We start from the raw sequence: 23,080 nt of genomic DNA, 5'->3' as shown, positions 1-23,080 counted from the left end.
AAGCAATGCCAACGGGAGGCGCCTAGGAGTAGAGCCTTCTCTGTGATGGGCCCAACCCTCTGGAATGACCTCCCCCCCGATATCAGAACTACTACCGACCTCCGCTCCTTCCGACAAAAACTTAAGACTCACCTGTTCCAATTAGCTGGCCTGGCCCATTTATAGTCCCATTTATACCTCCTGGCAAATATTTTACCCTGGGATAGTGTTTAGGGGTGTTTCTAATGTATTTTTAAATTTTTAAAATTTTAAATCTAACTTTAACTATTGTACGGTAAGGTTTATTAAATTTATAGACCGCCCCCTCTCTCCGTAGGGACTCGGGGTGGTGTACAGACCGTTCATGTTCAAAACAACAAAACATAACATAAGACATCAGACAAAAACAACGCACACATACCGTCTGTATATAAAACCCAAAACCAATTTAAATAATTAAAAACAATTCTAAAACCAGTTTAAAACCCCAATTTAAAATTTAAAAAGCCATCCAGGAAGGTTAGTAATAGATGTTCCCTGTAAATACAATTACAATTACAATTAGGCGAGGCTGGCTAATCGAAACAGGTGGGTTTTGAGTTTCTTGCGGAAGGAGCGGAGATCCGAGGTGGTTCTAATATCGGGGGGGAGGTTGTTCCAGAGGGTTGGGCCCATCACAGAGAAGGCCCTACTCCTAGGCACCGCCCGCCCACACTGTTTAGCGGAAGGTACCCGGAGAAGACCCTCTCTGTGAGAGCGGATTGGTCGCAGGGATGTATGGGGTAGAATGCGATCCCACAGGTAACTAGGTCCCGAGCCATGGAGCGCTTTGAAGATGACAATCAGCACCTTGAAACGCACCCGAAAAGCCACAGGCAGCCAGTGCAGCTCACGCAGGAAAGGTGTTACATGGGAGTACCTATTACTCCCCATAATAATCCGCGCAGCTGCATTCTGAACCAGCTGGAGCCTTCGGGTGCATCTCAAGGGGAGCCCCATGTAGAGAGTAATCTCGTTACAGTAATCAAGACGGGAAGTCACCAGGGCATGAGTGACTGTGCGAAGGGCATCCCGCTCTAGTAAGGGGCGCAATTGGCGCACCAGGCAAACCTGGTGGAACGCCCCCCTAGCCACGGCCGTCACATGATCATCTAGCGACAGCCGGGAATCTAGGAGGACGCCCAAATTGCGTGCCCTATCCACCGGGGGGAGTTGTTCCCCCCCCGATGCCCAGAGATGGAACACATTGGCTAAAGCGGGGCGCCGGTAGCCACAGCCACTCCGTCTTGGAAGGGTTGAGCTTGAGTTTGTTGTCACCCATCCAGACCCGCACGGCTTCCAGACACCGGGACATCACCTCGACAGCTTCGTTGGGGTGGTTCGGGCTAGAGATGTACAACTGAGTGTCATCTGAATACAGATGGCACTCAACCCCGAATCTTCGAATGATCTCGCCCAGCGGTTTCATGTATGTGTTGAACAGGAGAGGTGAGAGGACCGACCCCTGTGGCACTCCACACGTGAGTGGCCTCAGGGTCGACCTCTGCTCCCCCGCCAACACACATTGCGTTTGACCGGAGAGGAAGGAGGAGAACCACCGCAAAACGGTGCCCCTCACCCCCATCCCCTCCAGTCGACGCAATAGGATACCATGGTCGATGGTATCGAAAGCCGCTGAGAGATCTAACAGGACTAGGATGGAGGAACAACCCCCATCCTTCACCCTCCAGAGGTCATCCACCAACGCGACCAAAGCCGTCTCTGTGCTGTGGCCGGGTCGGAAACCGGACTGGCGCGGGTCTAGATAAGTAATTTCCTCCAGGTGTCGAGGGAACTGCTGCGCCACCACACTCTCAACAACCTTCGCTAAAAAGGGAAGGTTGGAGACAGGACAATAATTGGCTAACTCTACTGGGTTCAGGGAAGGCTTCTTAAGTAGGGGCCTCACCACCGCCTCTTTCAAGGCGGTTGGTAGGAACCCCACCCTCAGCGAGGTGTTCACCAGCCCCAGGAGCCAGTCTCGTGTAACCTCCCAGGCTGCCAGTACAAGCCAGGAGGGACACGGGTCCAATAAACATGTGGTGGCCCGCAGTCGCCCGCGTAGCCTGTCCATATCTTCGGCGGCAACAGAGTCAAACTCCTCCCAGAGTGGTACCTCAAGACTCGCCTCCGGTGTCTCCCCACGATCACTGAGGGGGACCCATTCGCTCCGGATCTGAGCGATTTTGTCCTGCAGATATTCCCCAAATTCCTCTGCCCTCCCCTGCAAAGGGGCTTCCCGCGACCTCTGTGAAAGGAGGGAGCGGGTCACCTGAAACAGGGCGGCAGGGCTGTTTTCTGCAGATGCAATAAGGGTGACGTAATATTGACGTTTAGCCACCCTTAGTGCCACAAGGTAGGTCCGTAAATGGGCTCTTACCTGTGTTCGGTCAGATTCGGCACGAGAGGATCTACATCTGCTCTCTACTATTGCTACCTCCTCCAGCCACATCTATATTTATTTTATATTTATATTATGTACATTTACTGTTTTTAATATGACTGTACACCGCCCCGAGTCCCTTCTGGGAGAGGGGCGGTCTAGAAATTAAATAAAAGTTAAAGTTAAAGTTACAGGAGTTCCTGGCCGCACAGGGCATCTGCCATGGACCTGTCACCCCTTACCATCTGGCCAGCAATGGCTGTGCGGAACAGGCAGTCCACTCGGCCAAAGAGACCCTGGGCAGGATGGACCGGGTGTCTGGCCATCAAGGGTGGCTGCTTACCTGTTGGGTCAGTATTCAACCTCTTGCCCTATCTCACACAAGAGCCCTGCGGAGCTGCTGATGGGCCGGCACCTGTGGATAGATTGCACCCTCTCTATTCTGGGGAACAGCCTGGCAAACTGCAGTTTCAGGGATGGGGATCTTGTATGGGCGAGGAGTTATTCTGGGGATCCAAAGTGGGTGCCTGCCACTGTCACTGCAATAACTGGTCCCTGTTCTTACAGAATCCACCTCCCAGATGGCACCGAGTGGCGGTGCCATGTGGATCAATTAAGGCGCCACCTACCTCCTGAGGCCTCCTCTCAAACTGGCCCATCGAGCCCGGCCATCATCTCCCAGCAGCTGGCCTCCATACCATCACAGCCTGCAGTCACAACACCTTGTGAGGCCTTTCCCCAGTTAGGTCTCTCCTGCCCAGCTACTGCTTCCTGGTAGCTGTTTGGTTTGCCAACTCCATCCGTGTTCGCCCCTCCTGGTTTTACCTGTCCAGAGACCTTCCCCCAGTCAGGCCTTGCACATGTTGCACAAAATGTACAAAAAGAAGAACTCATTTGAACCCAGAGTCCAAAGGTAGAGATGTTGGTAAATAATTATCCAGTGTTGATAGGAATAAAAGAACACATTGATTAAAAAAAGTATTAGGGAAAATATGTTATTTGACTGCTATTGAGGCTCCATTTAGCCTTATTCTTTCAACATTGTCTCATTGAAACAGTTTCTGGGTGTTTTGAAGAGGAAAATAACTCAGAAGAGAATGGAGCTGACATGGACAGGAGTTCTGCTTCTTCTCTGTATACTTTTCACCCTTTTCTCGTTTCTCCAAATGTACAAGAAAAAAGGACAGCTGCCCCCTGGACCTGCTCCATGGCCTATTCTGGGGAACCTCTTTCAGCGAGATGTACTACCTTTGTATAAACATTCTCAAAAGGTAAGGCTAGTTAACTATTGTACTTCTTCAAAGTTTCTGATGATTACCTTTGAAAGATACCTATAGCTTCTTTAATTGTATTAGTTTGATTTATTTTATAAAGAACAATTTTATTTGTGGCTCATTTCTTCAAAGAGAATTATAATATAAAGTCACCTTGTAGTAATCTGATAAACCAGCAATGGAGGTTTCAAAGTTCATTAAAATATATAGTAACAAGAAAAACTTTAGAAAAAATAAATCTATGAGCCTCAAAATTGTATCATTTGAGTACCAATAGCATCAAATTCACTAAAACATCCTCTTCCTCTAGCTACCCTGTTTGATTCCAGATTGTTGAAATGCAGATACAGTCTCAGTCCTAATAAAGTTCATCTGGGCTGCAAAAATACAGATGATAACTAGATGCCATCAAAGACATACAGAAACACAAACTCTTTCCTATAATATTATGGAAATCCATAATCTTATTTCTATAACAACAACCTACTTAATCAGCAAAACCAAAATTAAAGTTTCATTTTTTTCATCACTGAGATAAAATCCAGATGTTATTTCTAAATGAAAAAAAAAAACATAATTAAATATATTATCTTCTTTGAATAAAGCAATCAATTTAAACACCTCTGCTTTTTCTTCCTTGCTGTGGAAGTAGTGCAGAGTGCAGAGAAGAGCAACAAAGATGATCAGGGGACTGTAGGCTAAAACATAAAAGAACGGCTGCTGGGATTGGGTATGTCTAATTTAATGATAAGGACTGAGATGACACGATAGTAGTGTTCCAATACTTCAGGGGCTGCCACAAAGAAGAGGGAGTCAAGCTATTCTCTAATGCACCTGAAGGCAGGACAAGAAGCAATGGGTGGAAACTAATTAAGGAGAGAAGCAATCAGGAACTAAGGAGAAATTTCCTGACAGCTAGAACAATTAATATGTGAAAAACTTACCTCCAAAGTTGTGAATGCTCCAACACTGGAAATTTTAAAGAAGAGATTGAACAATTATTTATCTGAAGTAGTATAGGGCTCAGGCAGGAAACCGGGGTGTCAAACTCGTGACAACACGTTGTCATCATGTGATGTATTGCAACTTTTCCCCCTTTGCTAAACCAGGGTTAGGCGTTGCCAGCGCATGACACATCTGACCTATGGCCTTCGTGGTATAGGATTTCCAGCCTGAGCAGGGGGTTTGACTAGAGAACCTCCAAGATCTCTCCCAACTCTGTTATTCTGTTTAGTAATATTTCTGTTTGCACTTACTAATCTGTCACCATTTATATTAACAAAATTCATTATATCCTTTCAAATTATTTAACCTTAAAGGGGAAAAAAGCACTTTTCCCCATCCATTTCAAAACATTAAACTTTTCTTTAAAAACATTTCTAAAATCAGAAAGTTCTAATACATCTTTTTAAAAATGTCCTCTTAACATACATACTTTAAAATTTGTTTTCAGACATATTTCACAAGCTTTAAATATTACTCAAAAATTATATATGGAAGAAAAAACATTTTCCACACTCGTTTTATAAACCCAGCACAAGCTGCATTAGAGCTTTCTTTCAATTACATAGATCAAACCAATTAAAATCCAACTAATTCCAATTAACTCATTAAATTTAAATCAGTGCCTTCAAGTTATCCTCATATAATATTTTTTTTTCTTTTTGTAGGCATGCATTTATAGACTCAAAACTTTTCTTTAAGATAATACATCTTTTTATTTAATTTCCCCTTAACATAGATTCTTTCTAGGACACTTTCAGTAATATTTTACAATCTCCAGGAATAACCTAAGCATTATATAAAAAGAAAAAATACATTTTCAAAGTGTTACAGTATATTAACACTTTCTTTCCGTTACAAATATCAAACAGATAAAAATCCATCCTGATTCCAGTAGACTAATTATATTTAAATCACTCCCTCCAGCTTATCTTCATAGTATAACCTTTCTTCTTCTCTGGAATGTCAATCAAGTAGTTATAAACTCTTTTTATTAAGGATTTTTCAATCTTTTTAATATCAATGAAGAAAAAGTCTGTTACATTCTGGGTGATATAGGCATCTTGACTCACTACAGTCCTTTGTCGATACAATTGTTTGTGGTGGCTGAGCTGGAATGTCTTTAGCTGGGGTAGTCTCTGTTGGAGTCCATTCTGGCTGGTGGCAGACAGAGGTTCCGAGGCGGTTGATATAGCAGCGCCAGGACCTGCCATCTTTGAGTGCCACCTTGTAGGAATGCAACCCGTCCGCTACCCAGGCAGGAATCCAGCAAGAGCTCCCAGCACGGTTGTGGGCATAGACAAGGTCACCCAGTGAGAATGACTAGATCTGGCTGATCGAGTCTGCAGGGATCTCGGAGGAGTAGTCTCGGTGCAGCTGGGAGTTATGTTGGTCTACAGGCCATGACCCATTAAAAGTTTGGCTGGTCTCCTGCTGGTGGTGGAGCTTGGTGTAACATGCTGGACCAGGAGGTACTCAGCTATCTGTGTTTGCCAGTCCCCCTGGCCCATCCTTGCCAGTGCTTCCTTTGCTGAGCAGACCATCTGCTCAGCTTGCCCATTGCTAGCAGGATGGAATGGTGCAATCCAGTGGTGGACTGTGGATCCTGTCACAACCAGTACACTGCACATGGGACCAGGATCCTAGTCAGGCACACTTGCTGTACACGCATGTGCAAGCCACCACCCTGCAACACCCAGCTGCTCGGCGGAGGAGGCTCAGGCGCCACATGCTGTGCACGCGTGCTCAATTGGCTGGTCACATTATAAACACTATGGAACGCAGGTGGGCCAATGAGCCACCATACTGGTATGGTGGCCGCTGCTCCCAGCTACTAGCGGTACGGCCATACTGAGCCGTACTGCCCGGAATCCACCACTGGTGCAATCAGGGCATGACAAATGATATGACAGCTCGAACTTGTTTGATATGAGCTATGGTCCGTTGTCCCAAACAGCCTTTTAAGGGCCTTGATCATGGCATCTGAGGTGATTGATGTCATGAGTACCACCTCAAGCCATTTTGAGTAAGCATCCACAACCACGATAAAAGTCTGTCCATGGAAAGGCCCTGAAAAGTTAATATGCACCCTCGACCAAGATGTCTTGGGTGCTTCTCACTCGTGTGCTGGAGTGAATGAGTGGGCTGGTCTTGAACTCTTGGCAAGGCTGACAATATATGAAACCCAATTAGCAATGGCCTTGTCTAAGTTGGGCCACCAGACATAAATGCGGGTGAGCGCCTTCATCCACGCAATACCTGAGTGGCCTACATGAAGAGCTTCCAAAACAGGCTGCTGCAGTCTCTGGGGTACCACCACACAACTCCTCCAGAGTAGGCAGCCCCATTGAGTGGAGAGCTCATATTGCTGGCTGTGGAAGGGAAGGAACTTTGTGCTAATTGGCCCCTTTGACTATCCCCTCCACACCAAGTTGAGCACTTAGGCAATGACATGGTCCTTGGCAGAGTGTGTAGCGATCTCAGTATCTTTCTAACTTGTTTAACAATTAAAAGAAAATTCCTCAAAATGGCATAGATCTTCAAAGGAATAACAGGCTATGGCTAAAGAAAATATTTTCTAGCTTAATAAAGATTAATAGTCCTTAAAAGTGATTAAGAAATCAAAGACACAACACTGTCCATTTGAAAAATAAATTCCAAAAATTGCTGCTTTTCAAATAAAGTGATTGCAGCCCTTCCCCTCAGCTGCTAACTTACCGTGTTCTGAAGCACATCTGCTGAAGCTAACTTGCAGACTCTTGCTGTATGGAGGATCGATGATTCTAGAACTCTCCCTAACCCAGGAGAGTAATATAAACTAAAGGAATGCTGGTTCCTTCTGTTGGTAAGTAGAAAAAGCGACAGTCTAGAGAAAAATCCTTCTCAGAGGAGATCACCCAATGATCTCTCCCTGGGTGTGTTGTCAGTTAGTTATCTTCACCAGATGTCCCAAGGCCTGTCCTTGACACAACAAATAATCACTTGACCAACTTTAAGAAGTTCTCACCAAAATAGTTTTCAAGCTTAGTTTTACCTTTGTAACATATAGCTTTTTTGGTTAATGGTAAAAATAGAACTTCTGCATTTTGGTCCTTTTGTGCTAGTATATCAGAAGTATAACCAAAGCACAGTTTTATTTGGAGCAGATCAAAGCTATTCTCTGCAAGCTAGGTTCTATAATCCACAGATACCCACAAAGGCCAACGTAACATGGTCTGTCACTCACCAACTAGGAGATATATACCATGTACTGGATCATAATTATATTGAAGTATTCTATAGGTATTAACAGTTATTGAAGCTCTGGCAAATTTAAGAAGTATTTCAAAAGTACTGTTGGAAGAAATGTCCTTCTGGGTTCAGTTCAGGGGTGGGTTCCTGCCAGTTCTAACCTCTTCTATAGAAGAGGTTCCACAAATCTGCAGTGCCGCTTAGAACCGGTTCCAGCTCCCTCCCCCCGCCCGTCTGCACATCATCAAAATGAAGAGCAAGAGGAGGAATTCTGGGAGTTGAAGTCCACAAGTCTTAAGGCTGTCAAGTTTGAACACCCCTGGGGTTTTTTCCCCTAAAGGATTAGGGGTGCAAGGGTCTTGTAACTTGACAGCTTTAAGAGTTGCACATTTCAATGCCAGAGTTCCTGAGCCAACATTTTGGTTGCTAAGGAAGAGCATTGTTAAGTGAGTTTCACCACATTTTACGAGTTGGCCATGCCCACCCAGTAACATGGCTGGAAAGCCACTCCCACCCAGTCACATGGCTGGCAAGCCACTCCTACAAAGCAGGCCACACCTACAGAAGAGGTTCTAAAAATGTTTGAAACCCACCACTGGTTCAGTTCCAAGTGGGGAAAAAGACACTGAAAAACATGGAGGCTGCTTGGAAAGATGGTTTAATGGTGGACATGGCTTGAGCTCCTGAACAGAAAAGGGAGGGAATTCTGAGAGTGCCCTGGTTTTATACCCTATCTGGGTCCCACCTCAGAGCTTTCCATTCCTGTGTAAGAAATGCATTCTGATTGGTGGTTAGACTCCCAGGGGTGGGGATGGGGGGGTCTTAGCTAACTTTGTAGGCTGTCCTGAGAACCAAGCTTGTTTGTATTGCTGGTTGATGTAATTTTCCCGGGTGCCTGTAGTGAGTTTCTGGTTCCTAGATGTGTATGCCTGAAGGGGGTAGATCTTTGTTATATAGAATAGACTGGCTCAAGCCTTAATGGCCCATTGACAAAGGTGGGGGGGAGTTGAGTTTCTGACCCCCTTTTAAAAGAAATATTCCGCCCTTTTAATATTTCCTAAAATATTACATTTTTTAGTAGAGGGGTTTTAACTTCCTACAATACTTTATAATAATTTCACCAAAAATGCTTTGTCACCTAATTAACTCAATTTTCACCTAATTCTGTCCTTAGCTTGCTGAGAAATATGGACCTATATTTACTGTCTGGCATGGATCAAAACCAATAGTTGTTCTTTGTGGGTACGCCGTGGTAAAAGATGCTTTGGTAGATCATTCAGAAGAATTTGGTGGGCGAACTGAAATGCCTTCTCATAAGCAAATGTTCCAAAATAAAGGTTGATCCTCTTTCATTTCCTCATTAGTTACTGTTTTTCTTTAATTTTCTGTACAAATTGTCTGAATGCCATTAATAATATTGATAGTTGTGAAAGATTCACTTGAAATGTCTTGTAAAGATGTAGATTTGGTCATGTTTCTTGAAAAAGGAATTAAATGTTTTTTCACCATTTCCTTTCAACTGGTCCCTTCTCAAGTCTGCTCAGATTGTCACTTACATGCAAAATAACAACAAACAAACAAACAAACAATAGCAATAATTTGATCTCTAAATTGGTCCTTTGGGAAGACATTCAAAGTGGTTTACCAACGAAGACACTTTTTGGCTTATGTTATCCGAATTAATGTTGAATATCAATTTCATGTGCCCTCAAAATAATTTAGATTTTGAAAAAGCTGGATAGAGAAAATATTGATGCCTTTTAAGCTTTGATGTTGGAGAAGATTCCAGAGAATATTATGGATGCCCAGGGGAAAAAAATCATTGAACAAATCTCTCCAGAATTTTCACTCAAAGCACAAATAACTAGACTCAAATGATCATATTTCAGAAAGATTGTGCAAAGGCTTAGCTCTCTAGAGAGAGTTGTAATTGTGGGAAGTGTGGTAGGAAGGAGAGATGATGGAATTAGTTAGGAATGATAAGCATATCAAAGTCCTCAAGAACTAGGTTGGAGAGAGGTTGCAATTGACAAAATCTATGTGCTTGCTTAGAATTGACTGTGACATTATGGTACACAATGAAGCAACCAAGTAAGAGAGCAATTGGAAGTTACTTATTTTTTGTGAACAAAACCTCTACTATAGAAAAATAACTGAAGCACCTCCCATTTTTCTCTACTTACTGAAAATTGCATCTTAGTACAGAAATCTGTCCATGACTGGTCTAAAGACCTGTCCCTATCAGTGGTGAGTTTCAAAAATTTTCGCTGCTGCCTTGGGGGTGTGGCTAGGTGGTCATTACAGCCGCACTGGGGATGGGGGCAGCCCAACAAACTGGGTGCCTGAAAATGGCACGGAGGCATAGGCAAATTGTGGGAGTGGGGTGCAACACATGGGATCCTCCCCACAGTTCCTTAGCTCGTCTGAGCTGCAGTTGAGCCTGCTGCCCTGAGGCAGCGGAAAGAGACACTGCAGGGCATGGCTTGGAACATGCTAACCTTGCCCTCCCCGAGCGCCAGACTCCACCATTGCCACGGCCCTGCCTGGGTTGCCACTAGGTGGCTCCTGAGCTAGGAGGCAGTGGCCTGCTCCCTCTATCCTCCAGATTGCCAATATGAGCGTGGCTTTCCAAGAGCTGCAATGGCGGTGGGTTTGTCCCGATGGGGAGGGGGCCACCCGGCCCAGCAAGCTTCATAGTCATAAGGCTGCAAAGCTTCCTGGGCTGCCCTGTCCCCATCCCCAATGTGGTTTCGGGAGACACTGGCCGGTGGGGAGGGGGAGGTAGCCTACTGTGAATGCTTACCTGCATGTATGCAGGAGGAGGCAGTTCTGTGGATGCACATGGCGAAGGCGAGGCAGAGCAAGTGTCTGAGTTTGGGGGCATAGCTAGCCTGCAGTCCCTATCGGTTCAGCGATCCAGGCCTAATTTCCAGTACCGGTTCGCCTGAACTGGTACGCACTGGTAGGAACCCACGTCTGATCCCTATCCATTTCACATTTATAGTAAGGTGTGACATGATTTCCACAACCTCATTCATTCTTCTCCTAATATGAGAGCACTGAATAGATGAAAACCGCAGTTGATCTAATTAGTAATTCAAGCATGAAGGCTTCTTTACTGTATAAGTAGGGTGGGGAAAAATTGTAATGTATAACTTTTTCCCCTTTTTGCAAAATTTGAGAACTGATATCACATTGTGATCTCTTTCCTGTGTCCTTGGTTTCAGGTCTGTCCACCACAGATGAGAAGAAATGGAGGGAGCTGCGACGTTTCACACTGTCCACCTTGCGAGATTTTGGGATGGGGAAGAAAAGAATGTCTGAGAGGGTGCAGGAGGAAGCCCTTTGTCTGGTGGAGGAAATGGCTACCACAAAAGGTTTAAAAAAAGAATCTGGAAAGGATTTGTTGTGTTATATGAAGTTGCAAGAAAACTGGATTCTACACTAAATCTCAAATCCTCTACACTTAATTGCACAAAATAAAGAAAAACTTAGGCAGTGAATGCCCCCCTCCCTTTTATTTTCACAGTATTGTTCAGAAGCAAAGGGAAAAGTAATAGAGCTCTTTCTCCCTCTTTTTTCTCCAGTGTCAGCTTTTGGCTTGATCAAATTACAAGCTTGCTGAGAAATACTGAAATCTTACTGTGGCTACAACACTGTGAGATCAGGAATCGTAGGAAGTTACTTAATGGAGCAATTATGGCTTGATAAAATTGCAAGTTTGCCCAAAACTAGTGAAATGTTAGGCTTGATGCAGTAACACACATCCTGCAAATTCAGAAACCAGCAAAAAACTTTATGGATAAAGGAGACAGGTAAACTAAGGGAGGTAAGCAACACACACATAAGAATAGGCTCCATGAAGGACAGAGATCCATAAGGCAACATGGATACGAATTAAAGGGCCACAAATAGAATTTAAACAGGGAGTTGAAAGCCATTCTTGTGATTACATCTTTTCTGGAAGGAGATAAAAAATAAATAGGAAAAAGTTGTATTGGATTATTTAAAAAGAAATTGGGTAGGTTAGTAGGAGAGAAGGATGGAGATAACAGAGTGCTTGGTTAAAACTGGAAAAAATAGCAAAATGTTTCTTTAAAAATCACTTAAACATAATGCCATATTAAACACCAGGAAAAATCAGCAGCCAACAAAAAGGCAAGATAGATAGATAATTTACAGGGAGAAATGAAACCATGCATAATGATTTGCTTTTATGGGGAGTTTGCATGAGGGTGGAGAACTGAAAGGCACTGTGAATCTGAATTAAGCAGTCATAAATAGTATTCCTTTAGTGACTTGTGGAGCCTTTGAATATAATGTTTAATGGACAAATCTCTGGAATGGGGAGGGAGAAATAATGGAATGACTTGTAAATGATATTATTTAAAGAAACATAAAAGGAAAACAGGAAAAGAAAGTTTAGAAGGAAGAAGGGATGGTGAGGCAGGAGAGCTTAGTTAGTGGCAAAACCTGTGAAGATATGAAGAAGGGAAGGGACAAGGTCGGAAATACAGCAGAAAAAGGCAGAGGAAGGAGTGAGAAAACACTTCTTGACTGAAGGAGACAGCGGTAAGTTTGTGAAGAAACTCTAGCCGTAAGAAGGTCAATTTGAATATATATTTAGTCAATTTTAAAGTGGAACATGGAAACACTATGTTGTATCTTGATTAAAGTGGTTATAGGATTTTAATGGTGTGTTTATATTCCATTCATAGGAAAGAGGGAAAGAATTAAAATTCCAATTTCTCTGGCCTCAATCACTTTTTATTGCAGTTTTGAGATGAGATTTGAGAAAGGGAAGATCCACATTCATTGATCCCACTTATAAACATCTGTGGTCTTTCTTTTCTTTTCTTTTTTTGCAGGGCAGCCTTTCGACCCAAGGAGAATATTTGCAAGTGCTGTTTCTAATGTGATATGTGCAGTTGTTTTTGGCAATCGATTTGATTACAAAGATAAAACCTTCATAGAGCACCAGAAGATTGTAGAGACTAATTTAAGATACTTTGTTAGTATCTTCGGACTGGTATGTTAATCTACTTGATCCTCTTCTTGTCATGAACCCCTATTTTAACTAGCAGGTGTGTTTGTGAGTATAAATATCCAGGTCAGAAATGTAAACATTAGATCTGATGAGCTTCTAAGCAGGAGAAGGCAAATCTAGACATCCGAGCATAAATTGGTTCTCAGCATAATCTCTTCTGGTTGGGCTTATTTCCTAGGGAACCATTTCCTTCTCTCATAACTTCTTTGGGCCATGTCAGATTTTGGACAGATGTGTCACTTCTTATCATTGAATTGTTAGACAGCTCCCCTAACTTTATGCACACAGCCAGTTTCTGTCTTTGCCTCTTGGAGGACTTTGGTCATTTTCAGCATTTGTGGAAGAGACGGGTGAGGCTAGGGGAGCAGTGGGAGAATCCCTTGACAAAGTATCTCCTACCAGGAACTCAGCCTAGGTGAGGAGAGATCTGGGGGAAAGCCTTTCAAAGACTCTCCTCTTTAATTAACTTATTATACATATTAAATACTATTATATCTTCCAAGATACTGTATTTACCTGGGAATAGAATTAAAGATAGCATATTGAAATCCTTGTGATTCTTGTCTTCTCGGTTTTTGGTCCCATCTGAGAATTAACAATTAGCAATATTAGAATAAAAGCTACTCTCTGAATATTTGGGACATTAATCCTCCACCATAATGGTCTAATAAGCTATAATATTTCATGTGAACTCTATTACAGGTATACAATACATTTCCAAAAATAGTGACATTCTTTCCTGGGCCACACCAAAGGATTTTTGCTGAAATTGAAAAGATCTGTGATTATGTCCGTGAGAATGTGGATTTGCACCAAAAGACATTGGATCCCCAAAACCTGCGTGACTATATCGATTGCTTCCTTCTTAGAGTGGAGAAGGTAGGTATAGATACCATATCTACATAATTGTTTAAATATCTCAATTATGCATCTAAGATGGAACTAATTCATCCTATATGATGAAGTGTGGAAATATTTATTCTCCCCTCCCCTTTTTTGTTTACTTTTGGACAATCCCTTCACTGCCATTTGTTGGCACATATTACTATTCCAGGCATAACTGTTGATAAAGGTATCCATTCAATTCTGAAAGTTAGGTCAAACCATAGAAATGAACTCTGTTAACTTTAAGAGAGCAGAATTTTCCTTCAAAAAATGAGTATGCATAAACATTTTCTTCCATGCTGATTTAAATTTTAGAAGGTATTTCTTTAGAGATCTACAATTGCAATAGGTGATATAAAGATAATTAAGTTTTCTAGAACCATCTTGTAGAAACAATTTCTATTAGGATTGGTCTGTTAGATGAAACAAATAAATTTCTAAGGTGACCAACTTTTTTACAATGAAAAGGAGGACAAAAAAATTGGAAAAAATACATTGTAAATAAAAGAAATATTTCATTCATTGCAACAATAATACACTAAAATATGATATATGCATAATAAAAACATTTGCAACATTTTATATTGTAATTATGCTTACATGCCTGTTAATTATTATTTAAATGAGTACTTTTCCATTGAATTAATATTTTTTGTCAATGTATCATCTTCTAAGAATATATTGGAAATATCTGAACAAGAAATATCCTTCATATTGAATTTTACGGCAAGTGCTGCAGCTAGAGTATCAACATTCAATCTCGATTTCTCACTTGTCCAAAAATCATTGGCAATTGAAAAAAACTCGTTCAACTGTTGCATTAGTTCCAGGGCAGCACAACGTAAATTGAACAAGTATAAATACATGTTCACATGGAATATGTTCGTTTTTGAAATGGCTGAAAATACCCACACATCTTTTATCAATTTCAACGTGTTGATTTTCCCATTGTATTAATTTTTCAGAATTTAAATATACATTCAGTCTTCTAATTTCTTCAAAGAGACAATTGTCATCTATTTTAATGTCTAGCATTTCTTTAGATAAAAATTCAACACAAGATTCAATATCTGTTCAATATACTTGCGATGAAGTAAAAAAAAACACCATTAAAACTGTTTAATAAAATATGTCACATAACGCGCAACAGATTAGCCTTCAAATATCAAAAAGGAGGACATGTAGGAGGACACTTTTCGAGGGAGGACAGAACTTACAAAAGAAGGACTGTCCTCCCTAAAGGAGGACGGTTGGTCACCTTAAAATTTCTATGGAACAGATTTAATTCTCTTTTCCAAGCATACACCTTAGCAATTCTTTAGGCCAGCTCCAACAAAGTTAATCAAAAACAGACTATGAATTATTGTGGTAAATATTTGATGGGTAGACCAGTCAGGTAAGTTGTTTCTTCCTCTGCATGAAATTGTGACCCTAAAAATATCTTAGAATTGAAGAATTTTTCTATATATTCTAAAGTCACTCTGATTGAATTATATTTCATTTAATTGAAAAAGACATTGAAGAGTTTCATGAATTACTTTTTTAAAGAATAGAATAGAATAGAATTCTTTATTGGCCAAGTGTGATTGGACACACAAGGAATTTGTCTTTGGCACATATGCTCTCAGTGTATATAAAAAGGCAAGATACATTCGTTAAGAATCATAAGGTAAAACACTTAATGATAGTCATAGGGTACAAATAAGCAATCAGGAAACAATATAAATTGTAAGGATACAAGCAACAAAGTTAACAGTCATGCAGTCGTAAGTGGGAGGAGATGGGTGATAGGAATGATGAGAAGACTAATAGTAATAGTAATGCAGCCTTACTGAATAGTTTGACAGTGGTGAGGGAGTTATTGGTTTACAGAGTGATGGCGTTCAGGAAAAAAAACTGTTTTGTGTCTAGATGTCTTGGTGTGCAGTGTTCTATAGCATTGTTTTTATTTACAGACCCCTCACATCCTGAACATAAATTGTTTCAACTCCTACACTCAAAAAGTTATAGAGGTGCAGATGACAGACACAATAATTCCTCTGTAGAACTGTATCTGCAGCTCCTTGGGCAATTTGAGCTTCCTGAGTTGGCACAGAAATAACATTCTTTATTGTGCTTTTTTATGACATTTTTGATGTTAGGGATCCATTTTAGGTCTTGAAGGATGATAGAACCTACAAATTTGAAGGTCACTACTGTTGGTATTATGTTGTCGAGTATTATAAGAGGTGGTAGTATTTCTAAAGTTTTGAGTGTGTTCAGTTCCAGATTGTTCCTGTCACACCACAAGGCGAGTTGTTCAACATTCAATCACTGTTGTATCATTTGCAAACTTCTGTAGTTTAACAGATGGATCATTTGAGATGCAGCCATTGGTATATAGAGAGAAGAGAAGTGGAGAGAGAACACACAGACCTGGAGGGCTCCTGTACCAAGTGTACAGGTATCTGATGTGATTTTGCCTAGCTTCACCTGCTACTTCCTATTCGTTAGGAAGCATGTGATCCACTTACAAGTGTGTTCAGGTACTGCTAGTTGATTTAGCTTAGTTAGAATAATGTCTGGTATGATGGTATTGAATGCTGAACTAAAGTCTACAAAGAGGACCCTTGTGTACGTCTTTGGAGATTCAGCATGTTGTACGATGAAGTGCAGAGCCATATTAACAGCATTATATGTCAGTCTGTATGCAAATTGCAGGGGTCTAACAGCAGATCTTTATGCTGCTGTTAGACCCCCTGCAATTTGTGATGGTTTTCAAGTGGGACATCACTAGCCTTTCAAAGGTTTTCATAACTACAGATGTTAGAGCAACTGGTCTGTAGTCATTCAGTTCCTTCATGGAAGGCTTCTTTGGCACTGGGATGATAGTGGAGCATTTGAAGCAAGAAGGAACAAGGCATATCTCTAGTGATTTATTGAACATTTGGGTGAAGATGGGGGCCAATTGGTCAGCACAGATTTTTAAGCAAGAAGGAGTTATCTTGTTTGGGCCTCCTGCTTTTCCTGGCTTCTGTCTGTGAAATAGATCTTGCACTTCCTTTTCTCTGATCACCAGGGGTTGTGAACCCAATGGGATTGGATCAGTTGTAGGAGGTTTGGCTGTTGTTGGTGTGTCTGAGATGGGGCTGATTGGGAGATAGGTGACTGTAGTTTCCTTTCAAATCTGCAGTAAAATACGTTTAGGTCATCTGCCAGTTGTTGATTTTCTTCAGCCTTGGAAGGAGATTTGTCGTAACTGGTGATATTTTTAAATTTTCCACATGTTTGCTGGTTCATTTGTTGAGAACTGGTTCCTTAGCTTTTTAAAGTAGATTCTTTTTCCTTCTCTGATCTCCCTTGTTAATATGTTTCTGGCCAAATTTACAGCATTCTATCACCTTTTCTGTAGGCCTCCTCTTTGGAACGAAGTAGCTGCTTAAGTTTAGCTGTGAACCTGTAGCAAGCCTGTAGCTTTTACTTTGCCTCCTTTCAATTCCAAGTAGAATTTTTTTATTCTTCTGTTTGTCTTTCCATTTTCTTTTTAGGAGCAAAACTCAACTGAGAGTGTCTACACTATTGAAGACCTTGTGATGGCTGTGTTTGGACTCTTTATAGCTGGGACAATAACCACAAGCCATGCTTTGCTTTGCAGCCTTCTAGCGATAGCTAAATTGCCACATATTCAAGGTATAAAAATACCCACAAATATATAATGGTGTTGGTACTCCTAGGGTTGCCACTATTAATGCTAAGAAAGAAATGATGGCATTTAAAGAAAACATATTTTTAAAGAAAAAAGAAAGTAAGGATGGAGTTGAGGAAAGTAAACTCATTGCAAGTGGATTTCTGCATTTTTCCTAGGAATATTTGGGAAGTGATTTCCGCTGTCTTCTTATAGATTTTTTCAAAGATTTCCCAATTTAGCTAACATGCCCTTGAAACAAATTGGTTTCCCATCAAATCTTGAGATTTTATGAAGACAATTCTAGTCAATTGGTATTGATTAGATCAGAAAGAGGCAGGAGTGATTGAATGTCTATGGAGATTCTTAGTCATCCAGGTTATGGTTGTCCCAAAAGTGCTTTTCAGGAGGCAACTGGACTTTCTTGCTTTTTCTTTCAAGACTCATCCAAGAAGCTTCTTCAGCTCTGACTGGGTGGTGGGGAATGGAAGGATTTATATTCCTTGCAGACATCTGGTCATTTGCATTCTTTTAGATAATCATTGAGGCCACTTGGAGGTTTATCTGTGTATCCTCAAGGTTACCTGACTAGCGCCAATGGTTCCTGTAATCTGCAATTTTTCTGGAAATCCATTCATCTAGAAAAAAAGCAGACTACAGGAACCATTTGCACTATTTAGGTGACCCTGGGGACACAGACAAACCTCCAAGTAGCTCAATGACTCTCTAAAAGGATGCAAATGACCAGCTCTCTGCAAGTAATATAAATTCTTCCACTGCCCACCATCTGGTCAGAGCTGAAGAAGCTTCTTGGATGAGAAGAAAAATGTCTTCAAAGAAAAAGCAAGACAGTCCAGTTGTCTCCTGAAAAAAGCATCTTTGGGACAAGTGATTGAATGCTGTAACAACAATCCCTCCCCAATTCAGCAGCAGAGAGATTCACTTACCTTACCTGTGAGTGCATGTGCCCCATCTCAGATTACATTGGGGTGGGGTGGGGCAAAGCCACCTGCAGCTGCCGCTACCGGTTCGCCCAAACCAGAGAGAACTGGCTAAATACCACTTCTGCCATACAGCCATAGACCACTCAACCAATTGCAATAATTTAATACTTGCTTTATGAAATCTTAGTATGAATGACTGAAATTTGTATGGTATAGGTTTTCTTGAGGATCATTTTTGCAATAATATAAATGAACATTCCTTTTAACTCAAGGTCATCGTCTCCAACATTTTGAACTACACTGCTTCAGATAATGGTAACATTCATTTCCACAGGAATGTATAATTATGACATAGATGAAAAATAATAAATATTGTTACAGAATGTAATTAATCTTAATTCATGATACCACCCAAAATTGCTTGATTAGTTATTGAGTGAACCACTAGCTTTTTGAAAATTGGCCTCATGGTTTTTGGAGGAATGAATGCTTGTTTGCTGCTGGTGTAAATATTAATGTATATAAAATAACAGTTTAGGAAATTAATTTAAGAACTGTTTCTTTTCTCCTGACTACTATTTATCCTGTTTTTCGGTGAAGACTCTAAACTTCAGAAAACCCACACAGAAATGCTTTATGCTTACTGCCTCTCAAGATATCTACTAAGGCACAGAATGTTCTGCCCTAGGCTTCCTGAGAAAGCATAAATCACAATCTTACCCCCAAAATCCCTCTTTTATTTAAATGGCTGTGAATTATAGTCATTCATAGCCCATAATGATTCAAAAACAGTCTAAAGAGTCTGACAGATGTCTGCTCGAGTTGCCGCAGTCTTTCAGGGTAACGTTGATAAGCACCCACCTTTATCTCCCTTGAAACACTGCCAGAGATCTGATTGCCAATTAGTTTTGCAAGGCCAAATGTATCACAGAGTCAAACAGGACTTCTCAGAGCTTGAACCGACTATACGACTCAAACTGTTCTTCTGTCTCGCTGATGCCAGGTTCCGGAGGCAGCTCATAACTACCAGATGGCCCTGGCCCCCTTCTCTGCCTCCAGTGCAGAGCCCTCATCCGAACCTTCCCCTGACTCCAAGACTGGCCCATGTTCCTCCCATACCTCCTCACTGTCCAACTCTGCTGCCAGCTCCACAGGCCGCTAGAGGACTAAAACACAAAGATTCAAATACTATGAATCTGATCTTGCACTAGAAAAGTTGAAGTGGTCTCTACTGAGAAATGACTTTGAGGAGGAGCCATTGTCCTGGCTAGAACCATCTTCCCTCAATTTGCTTTGGAACATATATTTCTATTCAAATGACTGCAGGTGCTAAGCAAAACAAAGTCTGCCAATCTCATCTCAATCTGTTCTTCTCACAGCTAAGGTGCAACAGGAGATTGATGAGGTGGTGGGTACAAATCGCACTCCAAACATGGAAGACCGGTTGAAAATGCCTTTCACAAATGCCGTTGTTCATGAGGTTCAGCGATATCAGAAAGGGACTCTTGAAACCTTCCCACGGGCAACAACCTGTGACACAAAGTTCCATGGTTACACTATTCCCAAGGTATTCTGATACAAGTATTTAAGAAGGTTCTCTAGGGAAGAAAGGAAAGAATGAGAAGCGAGGCAATTTGAATACAAGGGCAATTTAGAGAAATATGTATTGAAAGAAATATATATTCCTTCCCTCTTCATTCTTCAAGGTTCAGCAAATGGCTAGTCACTGCCTGTTTTTATTTTAGGCACGGGGAAACTAAAGGCACTTTCTTCTCCATATGAAATAGTATCATTTGTTGGCATCTGTTTCTTCCTCTCCTTCTAGTCCATGGCTATTGTGCCAGTCTTCACCTCTGTACATTTTGACCCTCTTCATTGGGAGACTCCAGAGAAATTCAATCCCAATCATTTTTTGGATGAAAACGGCCAGTTCAAGAAAAAGGATGCTTTCATGCCATTCTCAGCAGGTACAAGCCTCTGGAACAGATTGTATTGCAAATTCATATGCTTACCTGATCCACCTTAGTCTTTTTTCAGAGACAATTCCAGCAAGTACTTCCGAAATAACCCCTGTTTTCTTCATTGCTATTGTAGGGAAGAGGGCCTGTCCAGGGGAGGCCCTGGCTAGGATGGAGCTCTTCCTGTTCTTCAGTGCTCTGCTCCAGAATTTCACCTTCTCTCTGGTTGGGGACACCAGAGATACGGATGTAATGTCTTTGTTTATGGACTTCAGAAATAATCAATACCCCCTTATACGAGCTGTTAAACGTTCAGTGGACACTTGTGGTCAATAATTAGGAGAAAGTACCTACATTAATAGATACTCAAATAAAGCATGTGGGATGGTTATTACATTTAAAGGCAATCTTATAAATGATGTAGAATACCAATGTAATGATTTTTATAGCAAAGGTAGCTATTCTGACCTCTTATCTGATTACATATTTTGGCACAATTAATAATACTTCTGAAATACTTAATAGCTCCGCCCCCCAAGCTGTATTCAACAAACTTTCAATATATAATCTATACTCTAGATTTAACTATGCAAGAGTCTCAGTTAGATCTATTATCACAAATTGATGTTATGGACTAATCTATATTTGAAAGTAACAAGGAAGATCGTGTATTAGTACACTTTGGCTAAATGCAAGATTGAGTCATTTTCTGTTGACATCTAATAGTTGTTTTAAAGACTGACAGAATGAATATTGTATCTGATTGAACTATAATATTTGCTATATCTAATCTCTGATAAATAACTTTATCATTGTGGATAATAAAGAATAAGAACATATAATTTCAGAAAATCAATGGTTCCAGATGTACAAAATACAAAAAATACATTTTAGGATTTCAAAATGGAAGCCATTCCTAAGAATATTTTGTTTCATGTTTAACTGGATTAAACTCAAAGGGCTCATGTTCTTTTTTTGTCCACTACTGATAAAATATCCTGTCAAAAAGCAAATAAATTGACTCAAGGAGATTCTGCCTACAAAATGGAATTAATCAACAATCCAGTTACATGAATCTTAAATAGATATATTATGCAGAATGCCCTCAAGGATACCCTTTTTGTGATTATAGTAGTTGATGATGGTCAAAACCTGACCAAAATAAAACAAATACCCTTCAAAAATATTTCAAATTCAATTTGATTCCTCAATCAAATTAATTTTTGATCTTCTTTTATTCTTTTGTGCTAGCTTTTAAAAATTTTAAATCATTTGAATTAAACCAGGTTGTTCTCAAATCAGAGACCAACTGCCTCAAGTTCATATATAAAATGAACATATAAAATGTTTGAGGGTCTCCACTTCTCTTCCCAGAAGCCTCATCACCACCAGATGTATTTGTAACTGACTGACAAACTGAACTCAATTAGTAGTCCTTAATGGGTCTACATTTACATGGAGGGGATTAGTAGTGGGGTAGCATACGGTTCCGTCTTAGGACCAGTACTCTTCAATATCTTTCACCTACACATACATGTAAATACTTTATGCACATTGATGGTTTCAAGGAGAGAATTTCCCATTTCCAACCATTCTGAAATATGTAAACTGCTTCCCAATAAGAGATTTAAAGTAAGTTTTGAATGACCTTTAAATCCTAAATGGCATAACATCATTGTGCAATTTTTGAGTTCAAAGTCTTGCTGAATTTTTTTTTTTACACTTCCAGTGGCCAGCAATTATCTTCAGATCCTGAGCTTGGATAGTTACATAAAAGGCAAATGTCTGTTTTGTGAACTCCACTTTTATACACACCATGCTTTCCCAAAAAGTGTATAGAACCTGTAATTTATTTGTCTTTAAAGTGTGAAGTTAGGAGTGTTGATAAATAATTGCCCTGTAGTTCCGGTGGCACCGTAGGCGTTGAAGGACGTTCCTTTGGGAACGCCAGCCTCGTGATCGCGTTTAAGCTGCTAGAACAGCGTAAATCAGCTGTAAAGCGGCTTGAAAACTCCTCCCTTGGGAAAAGAGGGGAAGAAGAGCAGTCGGTCAAGGGTAGAGCTCCCCATAGACCCCCAGGAGCAATTCTGGGGCTCGAAGGGTGAGAGCCCCCCAGTAGCCTGACAAGGCTCCACATCTCGGGATGCTTCTGCTGCAGCAAAAACAAAACACCACGACCACCCCTGCAATCAATGTTTTAATCTACAATTGAATAAGAAGCAGGCAGAGCAAAGACAGGAGCGATTACAATTGCAAGTATAAACTTTAACTCCGACGCAGTATCACTTTCTCTGTGAAGATTGAGGAGAACAAAGGGTAATAAAGATGGCATCTGCAAGTCAAAGGGTGTGATCAAAGCAATACTTAAAAGGAAAGTATTTGTTAAGTTTTTGTTAACGTTGTTAAAAGACTCAAGAGCTCAAGATTAAAGAAAATGGTTTTGGTTTACTAATGAGCTTTAAGATTTAACAAGTTTGGGGATTAAGTGGACTTTTTGGACTCAATGATTTGGTTGTTGAAAAGTGTGATTTGAATATTCGGAAATGCCTTCAAAACAAATCAAAATAAGTGCCTCTAAGAGTGCTGGAAGTCACCTGGCCCAGCCACCTAAATTGCAGTCTTTATTATTTTGGGGGGGATACACAAACAATGACATTTGAAGCTCTCCAAGGCA

At 40.9% G+C, this 23,080-nt stretch overlaps 2 protein-coding genes across 2 annotated transcripts in view; both read left to right on the top strand.

The window, feature by feature from the left end:
- LOC309398648 (cytochrome P450 2C20-like) overlaps positions 1-23,080 on the top strand; it is a 177,606-nt gene that overhangs the window by 70,855 nt on the left and 83,671 nt on the right. The window lies entirely within an intron of this gene.
- Positions 3,418-21,592, top strand: LOC309398641 (cytochrome P450 2C20-like). Its single transcript, XM_081965728.1, has 9 exons — positions 3,418-3,672; positions 9,083-9,245; positions 11,136-11,285; positions 12,777-12,937; positions 13,658-13,834; positions 17,368-17,509; positions 19,828-20,015; positions 20,274-20,415; positions 20,543-21,592. Exons 1-9 carry the CDS (start codon positions 3,499-3,501, stop codon positions 20,740-20,742), a joined length of 1,497 nt encoding a protein of 498 aa, XP_081821854.1. The 5' UTR covers positions 3,418-3,498; the 3' UTR covers positions 20,743-21,592.

This window comes from Natrix helvetica (assembly GCF_964273705.1).
Source record: "Natrix helvetica genome assembly, chromosome: 1".
NCBI lineage: Eukaryota > Metazoa > Chordata > Lepidosauria > Squamata > Natricidae > Natrix > Natrix helvetica.
This window is presented reverse-complemented; position numbering and strand designations above follow the sequence as displayed.